We start from the raw sequence: 21,373 nt of genomic DNA, 5'->3' as shown, positions 1-21,373 counted from the left end.
CCTTCCTAATTCCCTCGCTTGCTTGCTTGCTCTCTTGAGTCCTCGTGCGGCACAACTGGCGCGGGTCCGGAGGACTCCTAAGGTGACTGGAGAAGGACGGAGAGACAGAGGCCACGGTAGCCACGACGACAGCGGCGGCGGCTGGGGGAGGGGCGAGCTCGAGCCTGAGCGCCGCCTCGAGCCGCCGGCGCGCACTTCACGCAGGCGCAGCACGGCCAGCGTCGCGCGCTGTCGCGCTGACGCGCTGACTTGGCGTTTCTGAGCTCGCGGCAGGTGTGGCCTGAGCAAGGCCGCGACAAGCCGTGTGGGCGGGATCGGGGCGGGCACCACAGAGACCGGCCCAATGGAAAAGAGGGCCTCAGGCACCCGCCGTCCCGCGGGTCGCCAGGAATTTGGCGGCGTGAGCCCTGGGCGGAGTTTGAGAAAAGGGCTGCGCCCAGTGAGTGGCGCTGAAGGGATTGGTCGGCGTCGACTGCGGGGGTGGGAAGGGGGAGGGCACTGGCGGGAGGCGGCCCGAAACTGGCTGAAGGGATTTGGTGGAGCTTGAGGGTAGGGTTTGAGCGGGGGGGGTGGGATCTAGTGGAAGGAAAGGGGCAGTCCCCCGAGGAGAGGGGCCCGTTGAAACGTTAGGGGCGGGATCTGGCGAAGTGGAAGGTGCCGGTCGGCCGGATAAGGGGTGGAGTTAAGTGGATCGTTAAGGGTGGAGTCGGGCCGGAGCTGGGTCTGGGTCTGGCTGGGTGAAAGGGTGGGTGATTATCCTGGGAGATTAGCTGGAAGGGGCAGATTTGTGAAGGGGTGGGGTCTTGGCGAGGCTTGGAGGAATGAAAGAGTCTGGGAATGGGACTTGGGGGAGCGGAAAGGACGGTGATCAGCTAGAGAGGGCTGGCCCCAGGACGGACTGACCCCGGGGGTTTATTGCTCCTCGAAAGGGCAAGACTTTTCTAGGGGAAAGTATAGTGTTAAATGGGTGGAGCCTAGTGGGATGGGCGGGACCAGGTTGAATGGACACCCCAGTGGAAGGAGTGGGCCTTGAAAGGGGCGGAGTGTAGAAGGCGGTGGAGAGTAGGATAGCAGAAGGGATGGAGACTGTGTAGGGGGCGGGGCCTGGGAAGGGTCTGGGATGTGGGGTCCTCAGGGCACTCCAGCCCGTTCGTAATCACCTCCACCCCACCCCCCAGAACCGCGTCAGGGGTGAAGTCTCCCCGACCATGACCTCCACCGGCCAGGATTCCACCACAACCAGGCAGCGAAGGAGTAGGCATAACCCCCATTCGCCCCCCCACGACTCCAGCGTCACCTCGGTGAGGCCCCAGACCTGCCCTGATCCGGGGGTGGGGGGGGGAGCAGTGGGCCGTGCACTGGAATCTGACCCTTCTTTCTGTTTGGCAGAAGCGAGGTGTTAAGAAGGGTGCCTTACTCCACTCCAGCCCTAGTCTAGCAGAGGTAAAGAAGAAAGGCAGAATGAAGAAGCTCAGCCAAGCAGCAGAGCAAGACCTCATCGTGGGCCTGCAAGGACTGGTGGGAGTGGCTGGGCCTCAATGGATTTAGCCTCCTGTGACAATCAGAACCCTGTGGTTCTCCCTCCTGGACAGTGTGGTGTGTTCCTTCTGACTCAGGCCCTAAACCAATCAGAGTCTCCTTTTTTTTTCCCCCTGCAGGATCTGAACCTTGAGGCCAAGACACTGTCTGGGACTGGTTTGGTGTTCGATGAGCAGCTAAATGAATTCCACTGCCTCTGGGATGACAGGTGAGGCTGCCTCCTCCAGGCTGTCCCCTGACCACACGAATAAACACACTTAGAGCCCATTAGGAAGAATGAAGCCATTCTCCGCTAGCCTAGAGACTGGAAGCAGATGATTTCGAGAGGTGAGGTTTAGGCTTGAAAAGATTCTTTCCATTTGGCCAACACTTACCAAGTACGCACTGTGTTCCAGGAGTTAGTGATACAGACGTGTCAGACCAGACAGACAGGGCCCCTTCTCAAGGAGCTGATAGTTGAGAAGAAGAGCAAATCATTAAGCAGCCAACAGCAGTGGGAGGTGTTTAATGAAGGATGACCTCAGACCATGGGATTCAAGAGTATTTGATGGAGGACCCTAGACTAGTATCTGGGGTTCTCAGAAGGCTTCCTTGAAGAAAGGACATTCATGCAGACAGGGAAGAATTATACCTCCCATTTGCTCACACGTTGTAATCCATCAGCAAATTCTTTTGGTTCCATGTTGGAAATATATTTAGTACCTGACCTCTCCTCCCTGCCTCCACTGCCACCACCACCATCACTCACCCAGTCTTGCTGAGGCCTCCTCCCTGGCTCCCCTGCCTCTACCCTTACCCTGATGTCTGTCCTCCACACAGCAGCCAAAAGAAAAAATAGGTACGAGATGATGTTCTCTTCTTTTTCTTAAATTAGCTTTCAACTGAAATATAGTTGACATAGAGCATTACATTAGTTACGGTTGTGTTCTCTTTCTTAAAATCCTTCTAAGGGCACACCGTTGCCCTCAAGGTAAAGTCCACATTCTTCATTCTGGCCTCTAAGGTTCCACGTGATCTGGCTCCACGGCACCTTGGTGACCTCATTGGCCAATCACTTGCTTCACGTCATTTCACCCACACTGGTCCCCTGCCTTTCTTCCAACAGGCCAGGCACTCTGCCAGCTCGGGTCTTTACCCTGGCCGCTCCCCTTTTCCAGAGATTCGTTTCCACCTTCTCCCCCTCCCAGTTAACATTCACATCTCAAGGAAACTTTCTCAGAGAGGGCTTTGGCCACTCCCCTTCCCCCACACCTGCTCTCTGAGACATTCCTAGTCCATGTCATCATTTGTTCGTGACCGCACTTACATGAGTCTGTCCCCTATCCCAACAGAAGGCTTGTGATGACAAAAGACTTCGTTATTGAGTACCTGTCTACCATCTCCCAAGGAGCTAGGGCCACCACAGTGGACAAAACAAATAGAACCCCTGCCTTTGCAGAGACTGCATTTTAGAGGGGGAAGACAGCCAGTGAGCAAAAAAATGAATGACAGCGTGTTAGAGAGGTGCTGTGGAGAAACACCGACATGGGAGGGAGAGTGGTAGAAAATATGGTGGAGGGGAATCCGGTTTTAAATAAGATGGTCAGGAAGGCCTCGCTGATCTTTGAGCAGGGATCGGAAGGAAGGTGAGGGAGTGAGCCATGGAGACATGTGGGAGAAGAGTGTTCTAGGTAGGGAGAGGAGCTAGCTGAAAAGTACTCGGTTGGATGGAGGAAGAGGGAGAGACACACTGGGAGTCGGTGTCTCAGAGGTGGTGGGGCCGGTGGTTCAGGGCCTTCCGGAACATGCAGAGAACTTGGGCTTTGCCTCTGCACGAGGTGGGAGCCACGAGGAGGTTTTAAGTAGAGGAGGGACGTGATCTGATTTGGGTTTTAGCCAATGTCTGGCTGCTGTGCGGAGGATGGGGCCATTGGGGGAGCAAGGGGGAAGCAGGGAGGCCAGTGAGGAGCTGAGGGCAGGAGTGCGGGCAGAAGGTTCTGGTGACAGCAGCGGGGGTGACAAGGAGATGGACGGACTGTCCGTGTATTGCGAGAACAGAGCCAAACAGGCGCCAGCGTTGACTCCAAAGTCTCTGATGTGACCAACTGTGGAAGGGTGGATGGGGAAGATGTGCGGGAGCAGAGGGGCCGCTCACCCATGTCCGTGTGTGTGTGTGTGTGTGTGTGTGTGTGTGTGTGTGTCTGGATGTCTTGTCACCCCAGCTTCCCTGAATGCCCTGAGCGGCTCCATGCCATCAAGGAACAGCTGATCCAGGAGGGCCTTGTGGACCGCTGCGTGTCCTTCCAGGTGAGTCCCTCAGCCAACACCCTGGGTGGGTGGTGGGCAGGAGCTGGCGGAGCCTGGGTGTGCCCAGTGCCTGAGCCCTTTATTCCTTGTGTCTCCCCAGGCTCGCTTTGCTGAAAAGGAGGAGCTGATGTTGGTTCACAGGTGAAGGCTTCCGAGTCTTGTAGAGATGGGGAGGAGGCTGCCCTGCGCCAGCCAGGGCAGGCCAGACTCTTTGGGAAGGGGTGTCGTGGGCCCTGTGGCCTTGGGCAAGTTGCTAAGCCTCTCTGAACCTGAGGGTCCTTGCCTATCACATGGGAGCTAGCAAACAGAAGTTCCTCTGGAGGGTTTGAGAGGCGTTGGGTGCTTAGAACGGTGCCCTCCATGTCAGCAGCCCATGAGAAGCTATTGTTATTACAATCTAGTGTGTAAACAGAGGGTGGGTGTGCAGACAGAGTGATTGGAGGTCCCCCCATGGGGCTTCCGGAACCCAGAGTGAGGGCCCTGAGGTGATGTGATTCAAGGAGAGCTAGCTTGGCAGAGGGGCGATCTGAGCTGAGAGAAAGAGTGAGTCAGACAAAGAGGAGAACTGAAGGAAGGGAGGTACAGACAGATACAGCAATGTGGCCAGTGGCCTGGCGGTAGGATTTATTGTGGCCAGGGCACAGGGCAAGGGATATTACTGGAAATGAGGCTGGCTAGGGAAGAAGCAGGGAATGTGTCCTATATCCCAGCTGTCCCCCCCAGGTTGACAGGTGAGGGGGCCTGACTTGACCAGGGTTCAGATGGGGAAGGGACAGGGCCCTGACTCAGGCCCAGGAGAGGGGCAGGCCCTTGAATCTCCTCTCCTGTCTGTGTCCCCAGCCTGGAATACATTGACCTGATGGAGACGACCCAGTACATGAATGAGGGAGAGCTCCGCATCCTAGCAGACACCTATGACTCAGTTTACCTGCATCCGGTATGGATAAGAACTGTGAGAGCAGGGCGCCTGGGTAGCTCAGTCGGTTAATTTTCTGCCTGTGGCTCAGGTCATGATCTCAGTGTCTTGGTATCAAGCCCCAAGTCAGGCTCCCTGCTCAGCAGGGAGTCTGCTTCTCCCTCTGCCCTGCCTCCCAACTCATGCTCTCTCTCAAATAAGTAAATAAAATATATTAAAAAAAAAAAAGAACAACTGTGAGAGCAGAGGGTGGTGACAGTCCTGGGGTTTCCCATCCCCACGCCCACCACATCCTGGAGAGGAGTAGCAGAGTGGACAGGGTTGCTCTCTCCCTTACTCCGTCTCTGGCTCCCCACTATCTCCTCAGAACTCATATACCTGTGCCTGCCTGGCCTCGGGCTCTGTCCTCAGGCTGGTGGATGCGGTCCTGGGGAATGAGATCCGGAATGGCATGGCCATCATCAGGTAGGAGCCGCCAGCATTTGCCTTTTCTGTGTTTAAAAAAACTCCTCCCCTCAGACGTAAAATGTATTGGTATAGGTGGTATATTCACAGGGTTCAAGAGTCAAAGGTGCAAAAGTGGGTACCGAGAAAGTCTCCCACCCCATCCCCCAGAGACCTGCTTCCTCTCCTGGAGATAGTCATTGTAACCAATGACACGTGCACTCCCAGAAACCTTCTGTGCCTCTTTGTGGAGTCAATGCTGTATTGCATCAATGCTAACATCCCTATTTGATCATCTTGAGATCCAGATTCATCTTACAAACGGTGGTGTCTTAGAATTCATTTTGCAGCGTTCTCTGTTTTGTTGTTGGCACGTGAAGTCACCGTACCTCTTAGCATTGTCGGCACCCCAGCACTGGTGAACTGCAGAACATACGACCTTTCTCCTCCCTCCCCTTGTTTTTTTAGCCACAAATGGTGGTAGCACTGACCGCGTGCATTTTTCACTTCTACATCTTGGCAAGTTTCTCTCGAACAGTGTATACCCTAGACGTGCGTGGAGCACCTCTGTGCAAATACACAGGAAGTCCACCAGCCCCCCTTGCCCTGAGCGTTTTGGTTCCCCCCAGTCATAGCCGCTTCCAAAACCTGTCACAGCAAATACCATTATCCATTTAGAAACATTGTCGTTTTGCCCTTTTTGTTATATGGGCTGTGGGCTAAGTCTCCAGGAACAAGTTGAGTGTGAGGGTGTATGCGTTGATAATTTTTTAATTTCAATTCCAGCATAGTTAATATACGGCGTTCTGTTAGTTTCCCGTGTACCACGTAGTGACAAAAACACGGAACGCTTCACGAATTTGCATGTCGCCCTTGTGCAGGGGCCTATGCTAATCTCTGTTTCGTTCCAGTCTTAGTATATGTGCTGCCAAAGTGAGCACTATGCATTGATAACTAATGAACATTATCAAATTTCCTTTGGGTAGAGAGCAGTAGACTGGGGGTGGAGGTCTGGGGGCCCCCGTTACTCAGTTCCTGGCCGATTGGCAGACATCAGTGCTGGGGGCATTGGTGGTCTAGAATTGGAGAGCAGGGGAGAGTCTGCCTCTGTAGAGGAGCCCCCCCCCAATCTGTGGCCTCCCCTGTCCTGCCCAGGCCTCCAGGACACCACGCCCAGCACAGTCTTATGGATGGATATTGCATGTTCAACCACGTGGCTGTGGCCGCCCGCTATGCTCAAAAGAAGCATGCCATTCAGAGGTCAGCAACGAGCCGCAGGGCGGGTGTGATGGGGGTGGCGCAGGGTAGGGTGTCCTGGCTGGGGCCCTTCCCCCAAGATGTGCCTTGACGCTCTTCTATAGTACCCCCCTCTCTCCTCCTCACAGGGTTCTTATCGTGGATTGGGATGTGCACCATGGTCAAGGAACACAGTTTGCCTTTGACCAGGACCCCAGGTATGCTCCAAGTGTGGCCTCCGATGCTAGACTCCCAGCCACCCCCACCGTTATGGGTCCAGCCAGAAGGGGCCTGGGAAGGAAGGGAAGGCATTCATATTCATTGGGCCCACCTGGGAACCAGGCTCTGCGCTGTTCCCTGCGCGTCCGCGTTCTCGCTTAATTTCACTCCACTCCAAGGCAGGGTCTCTTGGGTTCCCCATTTTAGAGACGGGGGAAGCGAGGCTTATGCTCACAAGGTCACACAGAGAAGTAGGAGAGATGATATTTGAGCCCACAGGTACTTGGAGATCTTGTTCACCAGTTGACTTGGAGTGAACTTCAAATTACTACTTTATTTTTCTGATTAGGATGACCGCAAAGTTTGTTTAAAAAAAATTGGACAATACGGAAATGTCTAAAGCAGTGAGTCTCCTGTAATTCCTGTCACCTCCAAATAACTTATTGATAGTTTAGGTTATATTCTGACAGAATTTTTCCTTTAGATGTATGAATATTCAGTATTATCATTAACACACTGCCTAATGGGATAGTCTTCTCCGTGTTTTTCAGCAACTTGCTTTTTGCATTTAACAGCATGTTGTGGACCCCTCTCCATGTTAGTGCCTCTAAAAAAACACCTCAGTCTCCGTAAGGACTGTTCAGCACGCTACTATATGGCTCTACCTCTGGTCGTTTAACCCTGGGACATTGATGGTGCTTTCCAGTTTTTGCTAGAACAGACAGTTCTACAGTGAAAATATATAATTTTATATGTTTTATAATCTGTAGTTTAAAAATATATAACTTTGCACTTTTCCGAGTATATGTATAGGATGGATTTCTGATAGTGGATTGCTGGGTCAGAGGGTCAGCATGCTTTATTTTTTTTTTATTTAAATTCAATTAGCCAACATATGGTACATCGTTAGTTTTTGATATAATGTTCAATGATTCATTAGTGGCACATACCAGACTTCTCTCCAGAAAGGTGGTACCAGCTTCCCCTTCCTGCAGAAAGTGATTGAGCAAGTTCTTGTCAGTAGGGACACTACTAAGTAGTTGTTTGATCCAGGCTTCTGTCAAACCGACTGCATAGAATCCCCTTGTTCCCCATAGATCCTGGGTTCCCGCGGCCCATTATTTAATCTAGGTTGGCTGTTCTCGAGACAGGGCTTTATTATTTTCCAGCATGCAGTGTTGCTGACAGATGTCTGCTTTGTGTTCCTTTCTGAGTGGTCCGTTTTGCTCTCCAAAGATTTGAGTTTCTTCTTTCTATCCCCGGTGTTGTGAACTTTCACCCTGGCCCCTTCATTCTGCTTAGTGGTGGGTAGACGTTTTACATCTGAAGACTCAAGCCTTTCTTAAATCCTTAGACGCTTTCTTCTTAATGGCCTTTGATGCTTTCTTCCACCATATTCTACTGTATTCCGCCTGGTCTCTTGTGTTGTATTCTCTCGTATTTTCTTCTCCCTTTTGCTCTGTGTCCTGGGAGATTTCCTCAGCTCTACCTTGAAGCCCTTCCGTTGAATTATGTATTTAGACATTGTTTTCATCTCCAAAAGCACTGTCTTCCTCTCTGTTTCTACGCTCCCTCATCTGTCAGCTTGTTTTTAGACAGGGGTCATAAGAAGTGCTTTCAGCTTTCCTCGGTTTGCCTCAAATGTCTAGCAGCTCTCGCTTGGCATTCGTACCAACGAATACAGCGCTGCTGCAGGTGGCTGTCTGGGGGCCGCTCTGCCTTGTCGCATGGGACACTGTCTCCTGAAAGGGATCCCCTGGGAGGGGGGCAGGAGATGGCCACCGACAGGTATCGACCTCACGGAGTGTGGGCAGGAAGCCACGCATTAGATGGGGTCCTGCCAAATGCCAGATAAAAGCATTTTATCTTGAGATGGCACTTTTTTTTTTTTTTTTTTTTTTTTACCCTCCACCTCTGCAAACATTGGTCAGTTTTACTTCTTTCAAATCTAGCTTTTGGCTTTTTTGGTCATTCTCCACTCTTCTGGTGTTTTGGGTTTTTAAAAAAGATTTATTTATTTATTTTGAGAGAGAATGAGAGAGAGAGTCGGTGGCGGGGGGGGGGCGGAGAGGGGAGAAACTCAAGCTGACAGCGTCCTGAACACGGAGCCTGATGCAGGGCTCGATCCCATGACCCTAAGATCTCGACCTGAGCCGACATCCAAGAGTCAGATGCTCAACTGACTGTGGCACCCAGGCGCCCCTAGTGTTTACTTTTTATACTTCATTATTTTTTTCTGTTTTTGTCTTTATTAGTCTTTTCCTCCTGTGTTATTTTGTCCATTTCCGGCTTCTTGAATGCCTCAACGTTTATCAACTCAAGTGGCCAATCTAGTTTCATCTGGACCTCCCCTCACTGCCTTCCTTCTGTAATATTTTGAAGTTAATCCCAGATTACTGTATCATTTTTTTCTGTAAATATTTTGAACATCTCTCTAAAACATAGAGGATATATTTTAAATTCAAAAAAAGCATAACTATAGTATCGTCTCTAAGCAAATTAACAAGAATTCCCTAACATGAATCATTCTTTTTCTTTTAATAAATGCATTGGAGGCTATCTCTGTGTTCTTTGGTGGATATGTTATTGACGATATGCACAGATATGAAGAATTGTGAATATATTCAATGCATTCTTTCTCATGAATAAGAATGTATAATTGGGAAAAAAAAACCCATTTATCCAGGCCCTTCAATCTCCTAGCCTCCACATCCCTCAGGCTCTTAACTCCATCAGCAGGGGTCCTGGGTGGAGACAAATTGATCAGGCCTTAAGATACTACTACAAAGATGATGAAAACAGGTAAACCAAAGCTAAATGGTTAAAAGAAACAAGGAAATCTAGTGAATGGGTCATTCAGTGAATTGGCTCTTTAAAATTGATTTTGTGTGCATTGACCTGGATCTGCCCTTGATTTTTCCAGAAGGGAAACCTCACGTCATCTTGAGTGCCTTCCCTAATTTGCTCAGCATGAGGGAGGGGCCTATAGGGCCCCTGGAGCCTCAAAGACTATTTCCCAGACATTTGTGGAAGTGTCTAATTGTCTGACAACCTTTCTAACATTCTCCATCTTCCTGGGATGACACTTGTTCAAACTTCCTTTTACTGTCTTTTGACTGGGATTGTGGGAGAATAAGGAGGTAAATCTATGCTATCAATCTACCATTATTTCACTGGAAATCAGTGGAATTTATTTTAAAACCTCCTGCTGGGACGCCTGGGTGGCTCAGTCAGTTAAGCATCCGAATGACTCTCAGTTCGGCTCAGGTCATGATCTCAGGTCATGAGATGGAGCCCCCTGTCGGGCTCCTTGGGCTCCGCGCTGGGCGTGGAAACTGCTTGAGATTCTGTCTCTCTCTCTCTCTCTCCCTCTCCCTCTGCCCCTCTCCCTGCTCATGCTCTCTCTCCCTCCCTCTCTCGCTAAAATAAAAATAAATAAATCTTTAAGACAAACAAACAAAAAACCTCCTGCTGTTTGCTTTACAAACTTAGTTTCCTTGGGTGTTCTTTCTTCCGCTGGCTGTGGTGGCTCTCATGGGGTTGGCTTTCTTCCGATATTTTCTTTATCCCTTTCTTCCCCTGACGATCATCTTTATGTTCTACTGCGCGTTTCTCTTCCTCTACTAGTTAACTTACTAAAAAAAAAAAAGTTTAGAACCGATACTTATCAGAGTCAAAAGTAAACCCATCGTCTCCCACCTGCTCAAGACCAGAGCTTTCACATGGGTTTCATTCCCCAGTTCCAAGATGCTTTTCTTTGATTTCAAGAATCTTTCTATATCAGTTGCATCAAATTTCGCAACCACATTTTCAGCATTTATTAAAATGTCACTAAGTTGGTCTAGATTTATTGTTTACCACTATTTCTTGCATTTCCCTAAAAAAAAAAAAAGATAAAACTGCGGCCTTAAATTCTCTCTGGAACAAGACAGGGAGTGGATAAACAGATGGATGGATGGATGGATGGATGGATGGATGGATGGATGGATGAGAGATGATTCATTTTGATTGCCCCCCCATCAGAATTAAGCCCTCCCACAGCCTCCTGCTGGGCCTTCTTTTTTTAAAGATTTATTTGTTTATTTATTTGTCAGAGAGAGAGAGAGAGTGTGTTCACAAGCGGGGGGGGAGTGGCAGGCGGAGGGAGAAGCAGGCTCCCCACCTGAGCAAGGGGCCCAATGTAGGACTTGATCCCAGCACCTCAGGATCATGACCTGAGCCGAAGGCAGATGCTTAACCGACTGAGCCACCCAGGTGTCCCCCTGCTGAGCCTTCTATCAGAACATGGACCTTCATGTCTTTTCAGTGTCTGTTCCATGTATTCGTCCTCACTGCTCTGAGTGCTCAGTTTCTCACCTACAAAATACAAAAAGTAGTAGAGGTGCCCTATAAGGTATTGGAGGGAAGGAACTGCTCCCTCGCCTCAGGAAGCCTCAGCTAGCACCCCCACCTCAGCCCAGCTACACGCACAGAGCCAAGTTCCATGCCCCCAAACCCCTTGCCCTTGAGTCTCCCCACGTCCTTCAGGGGAAGCACTAAGTTCCCCAGCCTGGCCTGCCACTCTTTGCCACCTTAGCTGGATCCTGCCAGCTAAGAGCTCCCCATAGGCCTCCAACATCACAGGATTTGTCCTGCCGCCGCCACTTGGTCACGGAGGCAGGGGGGCAGGCTGGTATGATTTTGAGTCCCCCGCAGGGTCAGGAGTCCTCGGGGACTGGGTAGACAGACCCCGTAGCTGTCAGGGTCTCAAAGCTAGCACGGAGGAGGGCAGGAGCATCACCAAGGGAGGCATTCCAGTGAGAGAGCACATGAACGAGTGAGGGAAGTAACGGATAAATGGGAAAATTTGCGAATGGGAGGGTAGCTAAGTTGGCGACCAAATAGAAGAATGAATGGATGCAGGCCGTAAGGAGTTAATGGGGAAATGAACGAGAGAATGAATGAGTGGTTGAGTGAACTGGGAGCTGTGGGTTGGAGCATCTGGAGCCATTGACTCTCAGCCGCCCCCCCACCTTCTTTTCTCCCCTCTGCCTCCAGTGTCCTCTATTTCTCCATCCACCGCTACGAGCAGGGTAGGTTCTGGCCCCACCTGAAGGCCTCTAACTGGTCCACCATAGGTTTTGGCCGAGGCCAGGGATATACCATCAATGTGCCTTGGAACCAGGTCAGTGTCCGCCCGCCCTTTGCCCCCGAAGTTAGGCCCACCGCTGCCCTTCAGCCAGCTCGGGGCAGAGGGCAGGACGTCTCCATCGTGCCTCTCTGTCCGCAGGTGGGGATGCGCGATGCCGACTACATTGCCGCTTTCCTGCACCTCCTTCTGCCAGTCGCCCTTGAGGTCCTGGGGGTCTGGGGTGTGTTGGGACAGGAGCAATGTTGAGGGATGGGCCGTGAGGGCAAGTGGCCTCATGTAGTCCCTTTCCCCCTCAGTTCCAGCCCCAGCTGGTCCTGGTGGCCGCTGGATTTGACGCCCTCCAAGGGGACCCCAAGGTAAGGCAGGCTCCCTGGGGTGGTACGTGGGCAGAAGGGAGTTTGCTCGGAGCCAGGCTGATCCTCCGTCCGCCCCTCCCCCCAGGGTGAGATGGCCGCCACTCCGGCAGGACTCGCTCAGCTAACGCACCTGCTCATGGGTCTGGCAGGCGGCAAGCTGATCCTGTCTCTGGAGGTGAGTAACGCACCTCATGTTTCAGCCGGTGTCTCCGGGAGGCCGTTGGAACAAAGCCTTCAGGTCGGGCAGGAGTTTCTGTCCCTGCGTTTCTACTCACTAGCTGGACAGCCTCACCCAAGTCACTGACCTTCCTCGTTCCCCTGCTTTCCTCCTGTGAAACGGGCGCCACACTCGTGCCGATCGCCTCATAGCACTGTTCAGTGAACGAAACGGAAGTCACCCCTCAAAGTCCTCGCTGCTTGATGTGTAGTCAGCACCCTTAGTAGTATCATCATTGTTCTTTCCTGGTAACACCTGGTTCTTTCCTGATCCCCCCCACACTCCTTTCCCAGGGTGGCTACAACTTCCGCTCCCTGGCTGAGGGCGTCAGTGCCTCACTCCACACCCTTCTGGGAGACCCTTGCCCCATACTGGAGTCTCCTGGTGCCCCGTGCCGGAGGTGAGCCCTGGTGGAGGAGGAGAAAAGCGGGACCCCGGCTGCCTACCCACTGACCGTTTGCTCACATTTCCCTCCCCTGCCTTCTAGTGCCCAGGCGTCACTGTCCTGTGCTCTGGAAGCCCTGGAGCCCTTCTGGGAGGTCCTTGTAAGATCAGGTAGGAGGCAGGGAGGGGGCTAGGTGGGGAGTCAAGCATGGAATGAGCCCTTGGGAGAGACTCTCTTCCAGACTGTCCTTGGACTTCCCTGAGCCCCCCTGGTGGGGGAGGGTCAGGCCCTTTCTCACCTTAGACCCTGGTTTCAGGCCTTCCACCCCTTTCATGTTTGGGTAAACGAAGTTCCAGAGTATTCCAGGGATCCCGGGTGGGGGATTAGGGTGAATGTGCCCTCCCCTTACAGCTGAGACCCTGGAGGAGGACTTCTTGGAGGAGGAGAATGTGGAGAAGGAAGAAGAAGGACCGTGGCAGCCCCCGGCGCTCCCAATCCTGACGTGGCCCGTGCTACAGGCTCGCACAGGGCTGGTCTATGACCAGCGGATGATGGGTCACTACAACTTGTGGGACAAGTATGCAGTCGGAGGGCCACCGGCTAAGTGGACAGGGAGATCCTCCCCCTTCCTCAAGCACTAAGCCCTGCCTCTGGTTCCTGCCCACCTCCCCCCACCCCAGCTACCACCCAGAGATGCCTCAGCGAGTCTTTCGGATCATGCGCCGTTTGGAAGAACTGGGCCTTGCAGGGCGCTGCCTCACCTTGCCCACACGTCCCGCCACGGACGCCGAACTGCTCACCTGCCACAGGTCAGACACACACCCCCTCACCATGCTTGGGGTGGGATGGGGCCTCAGGGCACACATGCCACAGGGTGGGACGGGGGCTGGAGCTCGGGGTCTCCGTCCCTGGTAGGTGGAGCCGCTGTGCGACACGGGAGGGACCGTGGAGGGGCCCGAACCCCCTGACTGCCCCGTGTCCCGTCTGTGCCTCCAGTGCTGAGTACGTGGGTCGTCTGCGGGCCACAGCGAAGATGAAAACGCGCGAGCTGCACCGCGAGGGCTCCAACTTTGACTCCATCTACATCTGCCCCGGCACCTTTGCCTGTGCCCAGCTGGCCACTGGCGCCACCTGCCGCCTGGTGGAGGCCGTGCTGGCCGGAGAGGTACCTCCCCCCCAGGGCGGTGCGCCGCTCTGGAGAGGCGGGGGGGCTGGGCCTGAGGGGCCTGGGAGGAGGAGCGCTGCTCCCCGGAGGCCTGGCTTACTGGCCAGTGCGGTGGGGGGATGGGGGCTGCAGGCTGGGGGCGCGTAGCAGCCGGGGGTCGTGGCGGGGACGGAAGGAGAGAATAAAGGGGAGAGAAAGCAGTGAGGGCAGGTGGTCTGATCTGCTTCCTGCTCCTCCCCCAGGTTTTGAATGGCGCCGCTGTGGTGCGTCCCCCAGGACACCATGCGGAGCGGGATGCCGCGTGCGGGTTTTGCTTTTTCAACTCTGTGGCTGTGGCTGCACGCCATGCCCAAGCCATCAGTGGGCATGCGCTGCGGTGAGGGCTCCCGGGCTCCCGGCCCAGCCCAGTGCTTCCTCCGCAGGCCCCTTGGTGCAGCCCCCCCGCCCCGGACTTACCCAGAAACACCCAAGAGTACAGTTGCCCAGCACTTCCCCAGGAAGGGACCAGGGATCTAGCCTCCCAGGGCTTACCCAGATAGGACCCCCAGGTTGTGGCAGCCAGGTGGTTCTAAAACAAGGCCCAGGGTCCCCCTGCTCCATTTCTGGCCCCTGACGGCTATTGTGACAGAATTCAGGGTCTGGGTCCCCAGTGCTTACTTCAGAAGATCCAGTATCCGGCTCCCCACATTTACCCATCGGGGGGCCGGGGGGGGGGGTCTGGCCCTGAGCACTTGCTTGGGCCCACAGTGAAGACCTCAGGACCCAGGCTCTGGCTTTCACCCTTTCTCTGATAGGACCCGCCAGCCTGCCACCCACTGCTTTCCCCAGGCACCCAAAATTTTGCCACCAGCAATAAATGCCCCTGCAGACAGAGCCCAGGGCCCCAGCCCCTGCCCTGTCCCCTGGGTGGGCCAGCGTCCCAGGCCACTGAGGCGCCATTCCCTCCCCAGGATCCTCATAGTGGACTGGGACGTCCATCACGGTAATGGAACTCAGCACATATTTGAGGAAGACCCCAGGTGAGGGGCTGGGGCAGGGGGCGTGGTGTGGTCGGGAAGGGGGGCCAAGCACACCTCAGGGGTGCCAGGGGCCACTCACCAGCCGCGGTTCCCTTTCCCGCCCCGGCAGCGTGCTGTACATCTCCCTGCACCGGTATGATCACGGCACCTTCTTTCCCATGGGGGATGAGGGCGCCAGCAGCCAGATGGGCCGGGCCGCAGGCACCGGCTTCACTGTCAATGTGGCCTGGAACGGGCCCCGCGTGGGTGACGCTGACTACCTGGCTGCCTGGCACCGTCTGGTGCTCCCCATTGCCTACGAGGTACAGTACGGGATGCACGTGGCGGTGACCACGTGGGGGAGCGTGGGCCTGCGCGTGTCTGACTTCCGGATGCCTGGTCCTGTGGCACAGCCGATGGGTGGCTGTTGTGATGGCCGTGGGGGGGGTGTGATTCTGCGACGGCCTCGGTGAATTGCTGCCGTGGTGGAGTGCCTCTACGTGACCGCCCTCTCTGTGCGTGACCGTGAGGGACTTCTGGGTCCGTGCGGGTGGCCTTCGGCGGGTACATGGGAGGGGGCCCCGCGTGCCTACCGGTTCTGTGGTGGAACTGCGTGTGCAAGGCAGGGGGAGTTTGAGGATGTGTGTGAGGCTGCACAAATGGCTCTGGGCCACTGCCATTTCTCTCTTTGGTGGCTGTGATGCCGTATGTCACTGCACATTGCTCTCTTGGTGACAGCTGGTGTGTGGCTTTCTGCGTGTGGGCGGGTGTGTGTGACCGTCCTCTCTCTGCCTGTCTGCCATGGCCATGTGTGTGTCTCTGACTGGCAGTGGCCTGTCTAGCCTTACCTGACTCTGCGTGAGGAGCTGTAGGTGACTTGCCTTTTCTGTGTGCACTGTGTGTGTCTGCGTGTGTGGTGAATGAATATAAGTACCAGCTCTGTGACCTCTGTGTGGACGTGCGTATTCAGCTGTGTACGTGTATCTGATGATGCACAGTGGCTGTAGCTACCTTCTGTGTGTGTGTGTGTGTACGAGACCATTGTGACTTGGGTAATGGCACACATGGGATTGTCTTTGCAGGGGTTGCTATGGCTTACTGTCCCCTCTGTGTGATATGTTTTTGTGTGTGTTGTGTGATTAGCACGATGTTGGTTCAGTCTATATGTTGCCATCTGATCGTGCGACCATTTTCTGTGTATGGCACTTGCGTTGTCACCTTCTGTGATGAAGTGTGCACGCACCCCCTTTGGCGCCATTTATATAAAACCCTGTGTTGTTGTGCACGTATGTCCCATGTCACCGTCTCCTGACATCTGAGTCTCTACGTTGCACATCTCTGCCTCGTGTCTGCATCTGTCCATTTCTACAAATGTCTCCTTGTCTCTGTGTGTCACATCTCTAAGTCTCTGTTTGGTGTGTCCACGTCTCTGTTGATCTTTCTCCAGCTCCTGTGTCTCTGCGATCCTGAGTCTGTTTGTCCTGTGTCTCTTCGTCCTCCCCTTGCTATTTTCGGGGCTCTGGTCTTGTGTCCCCCAGTCTCCAGGTCTCCAGCTCTCCGACTGGCGTCTGTGCGTGTCTGGGGTGCCCTCACCTGCTGGGTACCCAGGCCTCCATGCTCACGCCCATGTGTCTCTTCTCTCCCTGCTTCAGTTTAACCCAGAACTGGTGCTGGTCTCGGCTGGCTTTGACGCCGCACGGGGGGACCCGCTGGGGGGCTGCCAGGTGTCACCCGAGGGCTATGCCCACCTCACCCACCTGCTGATGGGCCTTGCCAATGGCCGCATCATCCTAATCCTAGAGGTAACCCTCTCAGTCCCTCTCCCTACGGTGGGAGGGCGGTTTGGAAGGCTGGAAGTCCTGCCCTTTTGGCTGGCTGGCTGAGACACTCGGGGCAATTTCCTAAAATCGGCTGTGAGTGTCCCCACGTGGGACTGTTGGCACACACTGGGCATTCATTGTAACCCCAGCTCACCGGCCTTAACCGAGTGCCCGGTATATGCCGTACGCTCTGCTCAGCACTTCGTGTGCGTTATTAACTCACTTACGTGACAAAGCAGCCTGCTGAGATAGTCTGCTGGCCTTGTCATTGTCCTCTCTCAAGAGCAGGGAAACTGAGGCACGGTGAGGTATAGTGACTAGCCCGAGGTCACACGTTCAGTAATGGCAGAGCCAGGGCTTGAGCCTGAGCAGCCTGGCTCCAGCGTCTAAGCTTTTTACCACTACTTGAGCTGCCTCTAGCAAATTCCCCAGACAAAGCAAACCCCCTGAGTTTCTGTGAATCACTCAGTGCTCCTGCCCCCCATGCCTCAGTTTCCTCATCTGTAAGATGGGGCTGGCTACTCGTGGAAAAGTGCCTGGCATGTGGTAAGCACCGTCTAAGTAGTTTCTTATGGTCGTGAGTCATCGCACATCGGTTGAACCCTCTCGCCACCTTACATGCTGGTGTTTTCGCTGTTAGCAGATAAGGCCAGTCGCTGGCAGAGATTAATTGGCTGCTCTACGGTCCCACAGTGGGCCCGGGACTGCTTGTGGCAGGGCAGGGGAGTGGTGGAGAACATGAACTCTTCCATCCGATTGCCCGGCTCCCAACCCCAGCGCTGCCTCTCACCAGCTGTTAGGGCCTCAGACACATTATCTAATCACTCTGAGCCTCAGTTTCTTCATGTGCAGAAAGAGCAGAGACGGGGGTTCCTATAGAATGTGAGAAAAGGGGGTTGCCGTACGGATTGAGCGCATGTGGTTGTAAGGGTTAAGAGAGTCAACGCAGAAATGCTCAAAATAGGGTCTGGCGCACAGCAAGCAGTTCACGCGTAGGCACGGTTACTAACGCTGCCCTCAGGGCCGCTTTAGTGCGCAGGTTACTCTCTTGCACTTGACATCGCAACTTATCTCCGTCAACAACCACCTCACACGGTGGGTGCGGCCCATCGGACAGATGGCAGTTCTCCACTTGTCCTCACCCTCCAGACTGGAGGGGCCCCAAAGGGGGATTGGGAGGCAGAACATCTTGCCTCCTAAATTCATGAGGCCCCCCCATCATACCTTTTTCTTCCCTTTGTCTTAACAAAGGGTGGCTACAACCTGACCTCCATCTCGGAGTCCATGGCTGCCTGCACCCGTTCCCTCCTTGGGGACCCACCACCACTGCTAACCCTGGCGCGGCCCCCGCTGTCAGGGGCCCTGGCCTCCATCACCGAGACCATCCAAGTCCATCGCAGATACTGGCGCAGCTTGCGGGTCATGAGTGAGCAGGCGTGGGGCACGGGGGGCAGTGGGGGGCTCGGGAGAGGGCAGAGATCCGAGGCAGGATAGGGGGTAGCACCCACATTCAACGCTCTCCGTCCTGTGGTTCCAGAGGTCGAAGACAAGGAGGGACCTTCCAGTTCTAAGTCAATCACCAGGAAGGTGACCCCGCCAGCCCACCGTGGGTCAGCTGTGCGGATGACCGCACCAGACGGGAACATTCTAGATGCGGACACAGGGAAGGCTACCTCAGCATCATCCGTGGAAGTGTCCACCCCAGACCAAGCTAAGTCAGAGACTGCAGTGGTGGCACTCAATCAGGACCAAGCCTCAGACGCTCCCACCAGGGAAGCCATGCTGGACAAGACCCCCTCAGAGGCAGCCGCAGAAGGAGCCACGCTGGANNNNCCAGACCATCGTGGGGATGGCCACAGTTGGAGCCACGCCAGGCCAGACCACCTCAGAGGAAGCTGTCGGGGGAGCTGAGGTGATCCAAACCCCTCCAGCCTTACGTACTGACAGCCAGACTCCCCCAGCCTCATCTGTGCAAGGAGCCACAGCCCAGATATCCCCCAGTAAGCTGACTGAGAGTCTCGGGACCTTGGACCTGAACAGCGAGGCTCAGGTAAGACCCACCACACCCAGGTAGGGGGGAAGCAGGGGCAAGAACCTGGCCCCTCGGATGCACCTCTTACCTCTGTGCATCCGGAAGGCACCAGAATCTCAGAGCCCAGAAGAGGAGAGACTGCTAGGAGAGGCAGCTGAAGGTCAGCACAGGGATCATTCCATGCTGATTCAGAGCTTTGGGGACCATGCCGTCGGTGACCAGGTGAGCTCAGGGGTCAGGGAGAAGACGGTGGCATCCTACTCTTGCCCAGGTGCACCTCTAGGTGGGAGCGTGTGGTGTAGGGACATGTAATGGGGAGATGGAGTCCCTAGCTGACTCCGTTTCACCCACTCCAGGTCGCGTTTTATGCGGTGACACCACTGCCCTGGTGTCCCCATTTGGTGGCAGTAGGTCCCATACCTGAATCGGGCCTGGACGTGACCCAACCTTGTCAGGACTGTGGAACACTCCGGGAGAACTGGGTGTGTCTGTCCTGCTATCAGGTATGCCCGGCGGGAGGCGGTGGGGCAGAGGCTGGCCCAGCCCGGACTGCAGGTGGCTGCTGACCCCCACCCGATACTCCCTCCCCAACCTCAGGTCTACTGCGGCCGTTACGTCAGTGCGCATATGCTGCAGCACCACGGCGTCTCAGGACACCCGCTGGTCCTCAGCTACGTCGACCTGTCTACCTGGTGTTACGACTGTGAGGCCTATGTCCACCACCAGGTGAGTTCTGGGCAGACCGGAGAATGCGCACACACACACGCCCTCACACGCACACGGTCTTTGCTGGGTAAGGGGAGATCGGACAGGCCAGGAGAAGGGTTATCGAGGGCTGGTGTGGGGCAGCCCCCTGGCTGAGGTAGAGGGCTCCTCATTCTCGCTTACCCACCCTCTCCTGCGTCCTCAGGCTCTCCTGGATGTGAAGAGCCTCGCTCACCAGAACAAGTTTGGGGAGGACATGCCCCACTCGCACTAAATCCCAGAACGTGCTCCTCTTCTCCACCTTCTGAGGACCTGGATGAGGGGCAGCCTCACTCCACCCCATCCTGAAGACTCTTTTCACCTCCCCAAGGGTGCTGATTTAAGCATAAATACTTGTAAGAGGACTGTGACGAATTGTAAATCTCCCCCTGCCCACTGCCTGTTTGAGGGACTCCATCTTCTCCTGGAAGGAGGGAGGGCGGTGCAGTGGTCCCGAGAGGGGGCTGCTATCACGATGCTGATACTTTGGAGGGAGGGGCATCAACTGACAATATATAGCAGAGTTCCATTTGTAATAAAGTTCAAGCTGTTACGAAACCTGGAGAGAGCCTTTTAATCTTAGGTGGGTAAAGAACCCCACACGCCTGGCCAACAGGTCGTCTGAGTAGTGAAGGAATGAGGGCATGGGTCTCCATTGGGTCAACCCCCTGCCCATCCAGTGTCCAAAACACTAACTGGAAATAGGGCAAGCAGCTTGACTGGCTCAACTGTGGGTTAAATGGTGGAATCCCAGGGCAAACGGCCTGCCTGAGAAATAGCCGTACGGCCAGTCCCAGCTGCACCCTGGGCTGAGAAGGCAAAACAACTATCAGGAAGTGGCCTCAGTAGGCCTCAGTCTCCCCGTCTGTCTTTTTGTCCTGATTCGGGTGTGGGTGGTCTAGGTTTCACATACTTAAATTTGGTGGTCATGGGTAACTTCCTGGGGGAAGGAGTGCCTCTCATTGACCAGGGATGAGGAACTGGTTTTATTTCTCCCACATAATGAGAATTTCTTTGGCAACTCAGAACAGTTCAGGCTGAGGTTTCTTACACTTTTCTTCATGGCCACCTTATAAACCCAAGATACCCACCAGAGCCCCACTCGGGCAAGAAGAAGGGGAAGAGGGCTGTAGCAAGCTCAGTCATCCCTCTTTTAAGGAGCGTTCTGGATGCCCCCCAACGACCTTAGCTTCCATCTCATTGGTCAGACCTGTGTCACATGAGTGCCATAGCTGCAAGGGAGTCTGGGAAATGTTTGAGCTTGCCACCCATCTACTTCAAATCTGGTTCCTAAGGCCCTGACACAAAAACCCTCCCCTGCAACTCTTTCCCTTCAGAAACAGGCACAACCCTCTCCCCAAGCGACTTTCTGAAAACCCTGCTTGAGGCAGCCCAGGCTCCGCTTGAGGCCCTCATGAGACATATGCCAAAGTCTGGCCACTCAGGTAAAAAATGTGACACCCTCCGCGTGCCAAAAACACGAACTCACCTCCCAGAAGGGGGCTAAGGTAAGGGAGAGGTGCAGCAGGGGGGACACAGGGAAGTCCCGCCGCTGGCCCCACGCACCCCCAAAACCACCACTTTCGCGCCCGGGTGGCTGGTTACTGGCGGGGACACCACCCCGCACCCAACCCTGGGGCCGAGGGGCCTGGGAGTTCCGTTGCGCATGCGTTCTCCCGCTCCCCTCCCGCCCCCCGCCCCCCTCCCCGCTGGGGCGGGGTGGGAGCCTCGCCGCCTCTGTCAGTCCTGTCAGAGCTGCGGCGGGTTCGGGTCCGAGCGCTCCTGCCTTCCCCAGCACCGAGGTGAGCCGGGCCGTGGGGGCGCGACCAAGGTGGGCTTTGAGGGGGACCCTTCCCCTACCTCCTCCCGTTCTGAGGGGCCAGCC

At 54.8% G+C, this 21,373-nt stretch overlaps 1 protein-coding gene and 1 non-coding gene across 2 annotated transcripts; one reads left to right on the top strand and one right to left on the bottom strand.

The window, feature by feature from the left end:
- The first annotated feature begins 194 nt into the window (after positions 1-194).
- On the top strand, positions 195-20,046 carry HDAC6 (histone deacetylase 6). The gene is given in 30 exon segments (XM_040632021.1): positions 195-439; positions 1,179-1,301; positions 1,390-1,518; positions 1,659-1,747; positions 3,741-3,825; positions 3,926-3,966; positions 4,666-4,762; positions 5,109-5,206; positions 6,341-6,445; positions 6,571-6,639; positions 11,678-11,804; positions 11,910-11,975; positions 12,068-12,127; positions 12,213-12,302; positions 12,638-12,744; positions 12,832-12,899; positions 13,141-13,306; positions 13,410-13,538; positions 13,726-13,894; positions 14,137-14,270; positions 14,845-14,913; positions 15,023-15,215; positions 16,545-16,694; positions 17,964-18,138; positions 18,250-18,578; positions 18,580-18,762; positions 18,850-18,966; positions 19,101-19,247; positions 19,342-19,470; positions 19,655-20,046. Coding segments are annotated over 30 exon segments (3,609 nt in total). The 5' UTR covers positions 195-343; the 3' UTR covers positions 19,724-20,046.
- On the bottom strand, positions 6,022-6,126 carry LOC121103801. The gene has a single exon (XR_005836080.1). It is a non-coding gene; the product is annotated as a U6 spliceosomal RNA (small nuclear RNA).
- Positions 20,047-21,373: the final 1,327 nt, after the last annotated feature.

The sequence above is a fragment of the Ursus maritimus genome, assembly GCF_017311325.1.
Source record: "Ursus maritimus isolate PB19 chromosome X unlocalized genomic scaffold, ASM1731132v1 scaffold_X1, whole genome shotgun sequence".
NCBI lineage: Eukaryota > Metazoa > Chordata > Mammalia > Carnivora > Ursidae > Ursus > Ursus maritimus.
Note: the sequence above shows the minus strand (reverse complement) of the source record. Positions and strands in the feature narration are given on the sequence as shown.